This window comes from Ceratotherium simum, chromosome 17 (assembly GCF_057802395.1).
Source record: "Ceratotherium simum simum isolate JZ-2026a chromosome 17, ASM5780239v1, whole genome shotgun sequence".
NCBI classification, from domain to species: domain Eukaryota; kingdom Metazoa; phylum Chordata; class Mammalia; order Perissodactyla; family Rhinocerotidae; genus Ceratotherium; species Ceratotherium simum.
In genome coordinates, this window is record NC_141916.1 from 35,040,155 (window position 1) to 35,054,337 (window position 14,183).

The window sequence follows — 14,183 nt, forward strand, 5'->3', positions numbered from 1 at the left end:
TAGCACACAGTAGGAGCTCCAGTGAAGCTCTGCATGGATGAAGTGACACCTAAGCTGTCTTGAAAGATGAAAAGGAGTTGCTAGGCAGAGCGGGGCAGGGGCAGGACTGGGGCAGAGAGGAGAAGAGCACTGCAGTCAAAATGAATAGCACATGACAAAGCCCTGAGAGGGGAGGAGTGGGAAAGCCCACACAAGATGTGACTTGTACAGATGAGGCGAGAGCCACACCCCACAGTCCTGAAATGCAGATCAGGATCCTTAATTTTATTTTAGGTGCAAAGGGAAGGAAGAAAATGGCATGATCAGATTTATGTTTCTAAACTGTCGCTATGTGGAGAACAGACCAGCACTATTGAAGATAGTTTGGTCGTAAACTGAATAAAGGCCAAAGTTTACAATTAACAACATAAGCAAATTCTTAAAAGTTACTTGCATTACTTATCTTTTCCCACAATTTTTAAAAAAGGGACTGTATTTTCTTATAAATTAATAAAGGAGACATAGTATGGTATATTAGAGAGAGGACAAAAATGAGAGGTTACAGTGTGAAATATAAATACATCATTGTGGTGCTAAAAACCTTCATCATGTAACTGAATATAAAAATCTAAACAGAGACACAATATGTGGTTTTTCCCTTTAAGTGGATATTAGCTAAAACGAGTCATTTAGCTATAGCCACTATAGTCTTACTCACTTATATAATCCAGAAAACACTAATTTAATAACATTTTAACAGTGTTACTTCTTGTATTTAACCTAGCAGAATCAGACAGAAATTAATCACTACATCTAGTTGAAAAATTCATTTTTACTCAGACCTCTCCCATTCAAAGGCTGTGAACATACCTGATGTGCCCCCAGTCTACACCTTCAAAAAAAGGATGACCTTTTATTTCTTCTACTCCACTATTTCCAATTCTATTTTCAGAATCAACACAAAATCTAGAAAATGGAAACAGAGAAATTATCATACGCAAATTATATCTAAAGTACTCTATTTGTATTATTTCAAATATTTCTTTTTTTTCTGTTTACTGAAGTTAACTCTGTTTCTTGTGGGAAATGTGGGAGAAAACAGAAATCACCTGTAACTGCACCGTTCAGAGATAACAACTGTAAACCATTTGAAGCCATTTCCTTCTAGTCTTTTATTATAATTTAAAAAATATTGTGTTGATACAGTAGTTACTATTTTAGGACTATTTTTTTTTTCACTTAATATACTGAGAAAATTTCCCAAAGTCATTAAATATTTTTCTATAACTTCATTTTCTAAAATTTGCATATGGAAATATTACAATTTTTTTAGCCAGTCCACTACTGTTGAACATTTAGATGGTTTTCAATTTTTCATTACTAAAAACAATATCATGATAAATATTGTACCTAAATCTTTACACACATCTGATTATCTGTATAAGCAAAATTCCTAGAAGTAGAATTGCTGGGTCAAAGGTCATATATAGTTTAAAGATTTTTGATAATATGCTACTGATTGGCTGTTCCCATAGGTTGTCCCAAGTTATATTCCTTCCAGCAATTTCCCATCTTAGTTGAGAAACAGAATGGAATCTTTTGCTTAGAAAAGATTTCACATATAGACTTTTGTGATATGAACTGCTATGAACAATTTATTTTCCCTTTTCTCTTTAATGGGATAGGGTCACTGCATTCTAACAGGAGTGACCTTTGAAACGGTACAAGACCTCTTCCCTCTTCTAACCTCTTACTTTTTTCCTGCATACTTCCTTTTAAGAGTTTGCATTTTTTTTAAAACACCTTTTCTTTACTGATCTGTTTGATTGTATAAATCAGTGTAGTCCTTCTCTCTCCACAAAAATGAAATGGTCAATTGAGTCTTTTAGGTACCTGTGAAGTTTTAAGATACCACAAACTCCTCTAGGGATTTAACCACTAACCTAAGAATTAAGTCCTTGGCTTTCTCAGAAATAGGCACCTCTGGAGGAAATACCAGAGTTTCTTTCCAGTTCATCACTTTTCTATATGTTTCTTGAGGTGTTTCAGAGCAGAAAGGTGGATATCCTACATATCAGAGAAAACAAAAGTTTTATCAGCTTTTATGATCATAGATGCTATACCTACTCTATATGTGTCAAAGAAACAAAATAGCCCCGAGTGCTCTATTTAACAATAAAAAAATGCCACCATTCATCAATTTATAATAAAATTGCTAATCAAGTCAATATAAAGGACTTAAAGCATTGCCCCCCTTTTACCTGAAAGGCCATGCAGATACAATTTTGATACAATGAGTGCCAGTTAAATACCCCTTCCCGAAACTGGTTCCCTAGAGAACTTACTGATATTTATCATTGTGTATTTAACATTGAAGAATGTCAGAAATCAGTGTAAAAGAGTCAGGATGTTTTATTTTATTTATTTATTTATTTTCTTTTTGCAGAGGAAGATTTGCCCTGAGCTAACATCCATGCCAATCTTCCTCTATTTTTTAGCGTGTGGGCTGCCAGCAAAGCATGGCTGCTAACAGAGTGGTGTAGGTCCGAGCCCAGGAATGAAACCTGGGCCACCGAAGTGGAGCTCACTGAACTTAACCACTAGGCCTTCGGAGCTGGCTTCAGATATTTTAGTCCATGATATCTGCAATATGTTCAATCAGTGACACTCAAGGAAATTTATATAGTATGTACACAAATGAATGATAAAACATACCTATTAGCATTTCATACATAATCACTCCCAAAGACCACCAGTCACACAATTTGTTGTAACCAGTCTGCATGAATACTTCCGGAGCAATGTAATCTGGCGTCCCAACTGTGGAATATGCCTGAAAAGGAATAGCTTGTCAAACAAGCACTCTTATATTTTTTTTTTGAAAGATCTGAGTATGGCTCATTACTCGCAAAAGCAATACATAAAGAAGGTAGTTTTTCATTTAATACTTGTTTTGCATGTTTATCATGTATAAGGCTTAGTGATAGGTACTGAGTCAGAAAATATGTTAAGACATGATTTCTACCCCCTAAGAAGCTCATCTAAGTTATTTATATATTTAGCCCTAAATCCATTTCAAAAAGAATAAAAAGGTTAAGCCCAGTAGGCCTGGCTTCCCCACTCACTACTAATGTGTTCTTCAGGCAAGTTATTCAACCTGTCTGAGCCTCAGCTTCTGCTTACATAAAATTGGAGTAATAATAGCTGTCCTAACAGAGTTGATATGGGGATGAAGCAAGAAAAGGAAATGTGCTTTATAAACTACAACCTACTATATAAACATCAGGTATTTTCATTATAAACTTAATTCCAGGGCATTGCTTATCCATTAGGAAGCAATGCAGTTTTTCATTCTTAATTCATATAAAGTCTTACAAAAACGATCTCTTTAAGGCAATAGTTCTCAACTAAGGGTAGTATTCTAGGGGCCATTTGAAAATGTGTGACAGCAGATTTTGTCACTTCAATGACGTGGGGGAGAACACAAATGGCATTTAGTGGGCAAGGGATACAGGTTCTAAAGGAATATCCTGCCCAAAATACCTATAGATTCCCCTCTACTTCTCCCTTGGGAAACACTAATATAAGTCATGATGATGGCCATGAGAATAGTAAAACATTCACTTGAGTAATCACCTCTGAATATTCTGTAAATAGGGGGTACAGAATTCCCACCATATTTTTAAGCAGTATTCATTTTTCCCTTTAAAAGTAGGAAATACTGCAATTCTTTTCTCAATTGTAAAATCTGATCTAAAGTGACACATTTCAAAGTAGAAGGAAGTTTTTGTTGATGTACAGCTCAATACATTTTAAACATTTTTTTATATTAGTAATGTCTTACAAGCATAGGAAGCTTGCAATTACTTGGGCTAATGAGAGAAGGAGCTCAATAATGCAGAGGTCTTTTAATTTGGTTTGAGAGGGCATCAGACTGTTACCTTCAGTCTATTTACCTTCCTGAGGGAATGCTGAATTAGTTTCCCTTTCATCACTTGGTTGAATTTAACAAATATTTAGGGAGTGTCTATATGTGCCAGACACTGAACAAGAAATTAGGAAAAGTCAAAAGGCACATTCCTAACCTTGAGGATGTTCATGGACCTAGTTCACAGGATAAGGAGAAAGAGGAAGAGGGGCAGGCAATTCTTATATTTGCTAAGTAACAGAGGAGAAATGGTGTGGGGATAAAAGAGAGAGTGTCGTTCCACATCAAAGGAGTAACTAAATTTATCTGCGGTAAAGTCTGCTTTCTAATTTCATTTTATCTATTTTATTGTAACACTGTTAACATGGCTAACTTGCTGTTTACTCTGTCTATAAAGTTCCTAGAAATACACAGCCTCCTCACTTGTGCTGACTGATATTTGTTGTATCAGGACAGGTATGGAAAATGGGAAAATGGAAAGCACAAGGCATTCACCACAATCACACTCACCTCAGTGGGTTTTGTATAAAGTGCTCATTACTAGTAAACAGACTACTTAATTATAGGTATGCTCGATAAAATACTCTAAAGATAAATCATAAACTAAAAATCAGCATTTCACTTCACAGGCAAGGAGATGTTACAGAGAAACTAAGAAAACTATGTGATCCCAGGACACACTCTATCATTGCTATGAAGTAAGTATTAATCGTTGTGAAGATACAAAATAATCAAGCAAAAACCAAATGAGATTTTTAGGACCAGGGCACAGAATTCTTTCTCAGAAACGTGGCTAACTCACCAGTTGTCTCCTGTTCTTCTTCCATGTTTCTGCTTTCCTCTTTGAGTTCATGTTCTGAAACGCTAATTTCAACAAGACAGAACCATAATCATGAGGGAAAAACTCGCACCAAAAAAAATTTCCACATACACATTTAAAATACACTGGTTTAAGGAGTGAGAAGAAGGAGAGAAGCTTCAGTTCCCAACAGTACTGAAGCAAACCCACTATACTACTTTAGCCCGAAAAAACTAATCAAACTTACAAAAGTCACTTGGTGGGTTGTGTGTAAGGTTTCTGTAGAATTCAGTCCTGTGAGCTTTCTTTAATCCCGTGCATAAACCAAAATCAGATAATTTTACATGACCCTAAAAAAAAAAAAAATCTAGTAAAATCAATAGATTATATTAACTTTGAAACAAAAGCCTTATTATAAAGTCTTCTTTTAAATGCAATTATTATAAAAATTCTTAGCTTAGAATTCATACAGATGAAATGTAAAATTATAAATATTTGATGATGATGACTTTGAAAAGTAGAAAATAGAAGAAGATAAAAAGACAGCCATACTCCCTTGATGTCATTTCACTCCAGAGTCCTCTCCTATTGCATCATTCTATGAAATAATGTAGTTTACCAATAATATAAATTACAGTTACCCATTTCCAATCACAAAGTCAGCTCTATTACCCCATAAAATAATCAGCAACCTAATAATTCACCAGTTTATTCACATGCCTTGGCATCCAATAAAAGGTTGTCTGGTTTAATATCCCGATGGATGAAACCCAACTGGTGGATTGCGTCTATTGCCAGAACAGTCTCTGAGATGTAGAACTGTGTTTCCTCTTCTGTCAAGGTATCTTTCTTCATTAGCAACGTCATCATGTCACCTAAATAAAGGAAAATAAGTATCATGTATTAGAAATGCCTCAAAAGGGGAATACCTTCTAAAAGCTCTCTTTTTATCTATACAACATCCGCCTGATTTTTGCATTTTATGATCCACCCAGTATATACCTCCAACCATCTCTAGGGCCAAATAAAAAAAGTGATATTGCATAAGCAAAAGTTTCATGACATTTAATGGTTTTAAGGTAGAAAGTATGTGAAATCAAATCAGAGCAGAGATGATAACAAAGTAATATCCACCACTCAACATACAGAATAAGTTGCTAAGGAAAAATGTCAAACTGCGAAAATGAATCAGAGTAAGTACACCTGGAAACGGGACATATTCTTTCAAGTTTCAAAAACACTCAGAGCTCTTTGGGCCAGCAAAAATAGGACATCGTCCCAGTAAAAGAGTCACCTGTAGACATCCTTTTATTTTCAAGGAATTTTTTCTTTAAAAAGGGGCAAAGAATAAAAACTGGTGAACTTACAACTTGGAATTGACAACTGTCAATATTTTTTCATGAGGCTTCAAGTCTTTTGAAAAAAATAACATGTAGAAGTATTCTTTGTCCTCCATTCCCATTCTATTCCCCTTTCCCTTTCTGCTGCGTAACCATTATTATGGATTTGGTTTGGTGTGTATCCTTCCAGCCTATTTCTAAAATATGTTTTCATATACATATATTAATCTGTGAATTTATAGTCATCTGTATGTTTTTTAGAAATTACATAAATGGTATCAACTATACATATAATTCCACAGCTTGCTTTATTACTCGACTCTGTTTCTGAGATCTTACTTTTGAAACAGATACAGGTCATGCTGTTTAACTACTATAAAATATTTCATCACACAATTATGCCACATTTTATTTATCTGTTCTTCTACTGATGACATTTATCTTGCATGCAGTTTTTCACTATCATGACAATGCTGCCATGAGCATCCTTTTACAGCTCTTTCGTGCACGTAGGGGAGAATCTCTAGGGAACGCAGCTGGTTGTGGAATTGCTGGACTGTAGGACACATGCATTTTCAACTTTACTGGTGTCTATGAATGGCTCTCCAGAGGAGTCAGAGATTAATTTACTTATATGAGAGACCAGTTTCCCCCACAGCCTCATCAGACTTTAATGTTTTTACTAATCAGATGGGTGTGACATGGTATCTCATTCTTGTTTTAATTTGCATTTCTCTGAATACAGGTGAAGTTGAACACTTTCCTGTATATTTATAGACCAGCCAGAGTTTCTCTTCTGTACATTGTCTATCGTTTGCCCATTGGGTTGTTTGTCTTTTTCTTTAGTGACTTATTGTTCTTAACTCTAGACTTACAGCAATCTAACTAATTATATACAGTAAACCCAGAGTGGTAGTATTTAAAATAAATACTATATAATAAATAAATAAAATACTATATGATAAATAAGTACTATAAAATAAAATGCCAACTTTATCAATCTTTCAAAATAGTCTGATTTGTGGTCAAAATTAGCATTATTATGAGAGAAACTATGGGAAAACCATGACTGACTATGTAAAACCTCAGAGCTAGGAATATGAAAGTAAAATTATAATAATAAAAATCAATAAAATCATAAATTACAACTATAACTACAATAAAATTATAATCACACATGAAGATGTGCTTGTGCCCATCTGTCATTGCTACTATGTTTGCTCTTACCTCCAGGGAGAAATTCCATGATTAGATAAAGGTTCCTCTTATCTTGAAAACTGTAAAACATCTTCACCACCCAGGCACCGTCTGCTTCTACCAAAATATCTCTTTCTGCTCGGATGTGGGCCACCTAGATGATGTATTTTGAAAAAAATAATTGTAACACATTACACATTTTTCAAGTTTACCTCTTATAATTATCCATCCTGTTCCTTAACAGTCATGAAGGAAAGCTGGAGTTTTAGAAAAGATTTGAAACATATATGCATGTTGATATTCTCATTAAATATGGAGAACCTCAGAAAATAGTTTAAAATAGCTTGTATCTTTAGGCCTAAAAAGGTGTGATCCACAGGTATATTAGGGGAAGCCGAGGCCTTTGAGGGAGAAAAATAATCAGTCTAAAAACTCTCTAACCAGAATCTCCACCTAGCTAAGAATCCTGGCTTTGTCATATAAATTTAGGGCCCTGGTCCGACTTTTACAAGTTAAATGTAGTAAGCAATGCCCTATAGATTGACATGACAAGTCAGGGGCCTCAGCAAACTATTTTTAACTGTTACTAGTCAAACAAAGGGCTCAACTTTGTCTTTAACCATTTGGTTGTTTTTTTAAGAATTAGAAACCTTTATAATAACTTTATATTATTTTGTTATAAGAGAAAACCTCTACAATATCTATAAACGTGATCTACAAAAAATTAGTGTAACTTTTCAGGATTTTGCTACTGACTTTTGTCAGACACATAATTACTAGGGATACTATTATTTGGACATTTTATAGGCTGGAAAATTTCATAAACTGAGTAATTCGTGGGGTTGGTATAATCAACTTTCAGATGGTTTTGCATTAATATATTCATATTTTTTTCCTTCAAGGATTAACAATAAGATCTGATTTTATGCTTTTGCTATTTTCATTGTGCACATGAGTCCTGGCCAAAGCACATAAGAACAGATTTTGTAAATCTTTTCATGATAATAAAATATGATCTGCTTAAAATATCCTATTTGGATTACTGTATTATTACATGGTACAGTAAATGTTCTGAGCTCAAAGCACAAGAATAAAAATCGAAAACTAAGAACAACTTTGCTGGGGGCCGGCCCCGTGGCTTAGTGGTTAAGTGCGTGCGCTCCGCTACTGGCGGCCCGGGTTCGGATCCCGGGCACGCACCGACGCTCCGCTTCTCCGGCCATGCTGAGGCCGCGTCCCACATACAGCAACTAGAAGGATGTGCAACTATGACATACAACTATCTACTGGAGCTGTGGGGAAAAAAAGGAGGAGGATTGGCAATAGATGTTAGCTCAGAGCCGGTCTACCTCAGCAAAAATAGGAGGATTAGCATGGATGTTAGCTCAGGGCTGATCTTCCTCACAAAAAAAAAAAAAAAAGAATGGGTCTAAAAAAAAAAAACAACAACTTTGCTGGCATCAAAAAACGTTATAATCTCTCTGATCTGTTTCATAAAGTGAAAAAACAGTATCAAAATTCCTACCTATTGCCTTTTACAAAGCATTTTAAGATGATACAGAAAAAACCTTAAACTTCTGATATTACATCTGGTGTTGTCAGGAAAAACAACTACATCATAAACTTGGCTTGATTATTTTTAAATATCTTAAAGCCAGATTACAGGATATGTATTCAAAACAGGCCTCTGTTTCCCAAGGATAGAAAGTATCACGCACAGTAATCTGGTACCACAACAGTGGGGAGATAAATTGCTACTTAATTTTATGGTAATTTAATTTAAATTAAAGTAAATGTGATAAAAACTTAAAATAATGACATATTAGAATTGAGTGGGAAAAGGTTTTCTAAAATGAAATTCAATGGTGACAAATGAGGATAAATTTACATAGGGGGAAAAACAACCCGAAAATGCAAGACAGACTTGATGGTGGGCCCCAGGGAGATTGACCCTGCAGAGGAAGGAATAGTGGTCAGAAGCTCATCAACTTCTGGCAAAATATTCTAGACCAGGGCTGTCCAACAGAAATACAATGCAAGTCACATATGTAATTTTAAATTTTCTAGTAGCCACATACAAAGTAAAAAGAAAACAGGTGAAATTATTTTTAATAATATAGTTTATATAACCCCATATGTCCAAAATGTTATCATTTCAGTATGTGATCAATATAAAAATTATTGAGATATTTTACACTCTTTTTTTGTACCAAGTCTTTAAAATTTGGTGCGTATTTTCCATTTACAGCATATCTCAGGTCAGACCAGCTACGTTAAGTGCCCAGCAGCCACACATGGCTGGTTACTAAAGACTACAGCTGGAACTGCTGCCTTTTGTCCTTCCTCTAAGACCCTACCCAGGACTAATCCTATTATGGCTTAGTTAGATTCCTGTTTATCTCCTTGTCTCTGAGGCTCCTCATATTGACCCAGACCCTTCTTCCCGTCATTATCTGTAATTCTCAAAAACAACTCAATTATCTCAACCATCCTTGCCTTCCAAACCTCTTCCCTCAGGAATCAGCCTGTCTTCAGCAAAGTCCCGTAACACCTCATCTCTGGATGGTTCCTATCACCTTCTAATCCTAACTGAAACCAGGCTGTCTACTGAGTCCTGTCTTCCTGTAGAGTGAGTTCTCAGGAATGCCCTGCTTTCTCTCACATGTTGCTTGGTGAGGAGGTGGGTTCCTGCTCATTCTCATGGCTGCTTCTGAATATTGTGACACTTTCCTTCTCTCTAGCTCCTCTGAAGTGCATGCTGTGAGACTACATCAGCCGCCATCCTTCCTCATAGCTATCATTTATAGAACTGCTGGTCAATCCCCCTCACTCAGTCAGGACTTCAGCTCACAGCTCACCAACTTCCTTTCCATCCTTTCCACTCATGGATGGATTTCACCATCCATAAGGATGAACCACCAAATACCCTGTCTACACAGTTCCTTGACATCTTCCTCACCTCCACTGATCTCTTCCTCCACTACATCTCAGCCACCCACGGTAATCTTCTTGTCCTTCACATCACCAATAACTGTACCCTCTCTAAATCTCAGTTTTTAGGAACTGTGTTTCTGATCTCCAGCTTTTATCCTTCCAAGTTTCTTATTCTTGTACTTCAATCTCCGTTCTATGGACCCTACCACTTTTTCTCTATCTTTTACTTTTCTCATAACCTCATTTCTTTCTCTACCCAGTCTAGGTTTCATCAATATGATCACACTTTTGCAAATGCCTTGAATTCCCTTGTCCTTCTTTCCCTCTGTTGTCTTTGCCTGGCAAAACACATCAACCCTAGTTAAATCCAAATTTCCGTCTATTCTGTACCTGCCCCTGAGCAACTAAGCATTACTAGAGAAAACAAAACACCCAACTATACCAACTGGTTTCAGTTTACATTCATGATTGCAAATCTCAATGAGCATTCAACTGTATTTCCCTAGCAAGTCTGCTTTACCATACTTCAAGTCAATAGTTGTGACTATTTCACAATCTCTCTCTCCTTATACCTCCAACAAACTATCTGCCACTCCTTTACTCCGAGCTGATGACCTCACTTATCCGCGCTCAGGAAGGAACTTGGCACTGTACACTGCAGATCAACCATCCTGCATCTGTTCCCATTTTCTCTGTTTTTCCTTCCTGTTTTAATGACTAGGTCCCTACTCCTAACAAAGATCAACTCCTCTGTCTTCCAGTATACTCCTGTAATTATCTGTCCTCTTTCTCCTGTACCTTCAATTCTTCTCTTTCTAATAGATTCTTCCAAACAGCATTGAAATATTTCCTCTCTTAAACAACCAACCAACCTCCTTTTGACCCTAAATCTCACTTTCCCAATCTATTCTTTGTTCTGCTTCACATGAAAGATTTATCGATATTCACTTTCTCCATTTCTTGCTTCCCATTTTCTTTTCCACTATTCCAATTAGGCTTCTGCCCTCCAATCCATTGGAACTGTCCTTGCCCAGTTATTCAAAATCCCCACATCGTGACATCCAGTGGCCTGTCTTCCTCTTGCTCTCTCATTTAGCAGCATTCAACATAGTTGACCACTCACCATCTCCTTTCAACACTTTCTTCTCTTGGTTCCCATGATACCATGTTCTTCTAGTGTTCCACTATATGATTAGATGTTCTCTCTTGGTCTCCTCTGGTTTCTTCTCTGCCTAGTGTTCCCTACGGCTTGGATCCAGGCCCTCTTTTCGTCTCTATCTATATTTGTTCCCAAGGAAATTTCATCTTGTCTAATTACTTTAAATATCATCAGTATATTGATGACTTCAAATTATATTTCTAGTCAAACTTCTCCCCATATTCTAGCCAAGTGTCAACTTAATATTCTACTTGGATATCTAACAGACAGCTCAAACTTAATATGCCACCAAGAGAACTCTTGATTCCCACTGTCTCCAAACCTGTTCCTTCCTCAGTCTTTTCTAAATCAGAAAATGGCACCATCATGCAGCCCATTCCTAAGTATAAATCTAGGTAACATCCTTGATTCCTCCCTTTTTTCCTCACTACCCTCGCCCCTCCTCTCACCCCCCCCAACATAGAGAACATCACAGAAAATCCATTAAAACACATACTCTTCCATTAAAAGCCATGTAATGGCTCTTTCATTAAAACACATACTCAATCTGTTTGACTTTTCTTCAGCTTGACTGTTGTAACCCTAGTGTAAGCCACAATCACATCCTGGCTGGAATTGCTGCAGTCTTTCAATTGGTCTCCCTGCTTCAACTCTTGTATCTCCTATCAGAAAGCAAAGGGATTGATTCATCTTTGTAAAACATCAATCAGACATGCTACTCCCCTATTTAAACAAAACAGTGTCTTTCTACTGCATTTACAATAAAACCCAAACTCTCTATCTTGGCCTTCAAAGCCCTACGTGATCTGGTTCCTGCCTACCTCTCCCACTTCACCTCTAACCACTCTTCCCCTCGCTTAATTCTAGACACAATGGCTTCTTTCTCCTCTTTGAGCAGGCCAAGATTCTTCCTGCCTCAGGGCCTCTGCATTTTCTACCTGGACCTTTGTTCTACTAGGTCTTTATACATCATTCTTTCTCATTATTCAGTCTGTCATCAAATATTCCTTCCTCAGAGAAACATTTCCTGATCTAATTCTCCCTCCTAAACTCAGATCATCTGCATCACTTTATCCCTTTGTAAAAATTTTCTTCATAGTACTTATCAATCATGATTATTTGAAACAACTGCCTGCCCATTTTCTCCATTACTATAAAAGAACAGGATCAGGTTTGTCCTGTTAACTACTGTATTCCCAGAACTGAGAAGAGTACTTGTCACATCACAGGCAACCAATAAATACTTGTCGAATGAATGAAATAGAATTAAACTAAAAGAATGCAGTGAAAATTCAAGTGGACCATATTTCAATAAAAATCAGTATTATATTGCTGTAATAACAAACTAAGCTTCAGGTGGGGACTAAAAGACTGAAATAAATCATTAGGTACAGAGAGGTGCCATCTCCCTCTATACCTCCATTGTTGAGTCCTTTACTAGCATATATATTCAATTTAGACACTCTACAGGTGTCTACCCAGACTGGAAACACAGGTGAATACATAAAATAACACTATTGATGTTTTCAGATTTATGGCCACCCCATTAAGTCACAGGAAACATGGAGGGAGCCCAGGAGTATGAAATTGGAGTGGTTACAGATTTTGGAAATATGTAAAATCAGCAAATTCTCAGGAGAGTGATCTTGCTTATTTGATATGTGATAGGAATTGAGGGTGCTGAGAACTGTCTTTTATTTTCACTAAAGTCAGAAAAGAAGGTATTTTGTTATGGACTAAATGCTTGTGGCCCCCACTAATTCCTATAGTGATGCCCTAACCCCCAGTGTGCCTGGATTTGGAGATGGGGCCTCTAAGGAAGTAATTAAAGTTAAGTCAGGTCACAAGGGGATTAGTGTCCTTATAAGAAGAGACACTTTAGGGGACGGCCCCATGGCTTAGCGGTTAAGTGCACGTGCTCCACTACTAGCGGCCCGGGTTCGGATCCCAGGCGCGCACCGATGCACCACTTCTCCGGCCATGCTGAGGCTGCGTCTCACATACAGCAACTAGAAGGATGTGCAACTATGACATACAACTATCTACTGGGGCTTTGGGGGAGAAAAAAAAAAGGAGGGGGGAGGATTGGCAATAGATGTTAGCTTAGAGGCCAGTCTTCCTCAGCAAAAAGAGGAGGATTAGCATGGATGTTAGCTCAGGGCTGATCTTCCTCACAAAAAAAAAAAAAAAAAGAAGAGACACCGGAGAGCTCACCCTCTGTGCACACGCCAAGGAAAGGCTATGTGGGGACATAGTGAGAAGGCAGCCATCTGCAAGCCATGAAGAGAGTCCTCACCAGAAACCAAACCCTGCCAGAACCTTGATCTTGGAGTTCCAGCCTCCAGAACTGTGAGACAATATATTTCCATTGTTTATGCTACCTAGTCTGTGGTATTTTATTATCATAGCCTGAATAGGCCAGTACATATTTAGATTAAAAATTTGGAAGAAATTTTAACTATGAGAATTAAGAAACAATGAAATAGGCTATCAAAAAATTAATATATAGTAAGATGTGTAAATTTCTTTTTAAAGATTCCACTATTAACACTTAACTCTAACACCTAGTCAGTGGATGTTCCTTTGGTTACATGTGTTAAAAAACTCATACCTGCTCTTTCTCAAGCATATCAGCTTTCCTCAATATCTTCATTGCATAGATATGGCCTGTATCTTTCTTCTGGACCAGCCGTACCTAGAATGTAAAAATTGATATTATAAATGTTAAACAGTCACTACTCTTTAATTAGGAGCAAAAGGTAGGTTCCTTTAAAGAAAGCAGTGTTGCAATTTGCCATTGCTGGTATTTTAGGAATTCTAATAAAATCAAACTATCTTAATATATAT

At 36.8% G+C, this 14,183-nt stretch overlaps 1 protein-coding gene across 4 annotated transcripts in view; it reads right to left on the reverse strand.

Annotated features, from left to right (window-relative positions):
- The window catches only part of STK38L (serine/threonine kinase 38 like), a 78,682-nt gene that overhangs the window by 5,075 nt on the left and 59,424 nt on the right, over positions 1 to 14,183 (reverse strand). For all 4 annotated transcript variants that reach the window (XM_004435474.3, XM_004435473.3, XM_087442649.1 and 1 more), the window contains 8 exons: positions 13,948 to 14,031; positions 7,274 to 7,397; positions 5,427 to 5,581; positions 4,954 to 5,056; positions 4,710 to 4,771; positions 2,695 to 2,812; positions 1,923 to 2,046; positions 850 to 945 (listed from right to left, as the gene is read on the reverse strand). In XM_004435474.3, coding sequence (XP_004435531.1) covers positions 850 to 945; positions 1,923 to 2,046; positions 2,695 to 2,812; positions 4,710 to 4,771; positions 4,954 to 5,056; positions 5,427 to 5,581; positions 7,274 to 7,397; positions 13,948 to 14,031 — 866 coding nt within the window. The remainder of the gene's footprint in view (positions 1 to 849; positions 946 to 1,922; positions 2,047 to 2,694; positions 2,813 to 4,709; positions 4,772 to 4,953; positions 5,057 to 5,426; positions 5,582 to 7,273; positions 7,398 to 13,947; positions 14,032 to 14,183) is intronic.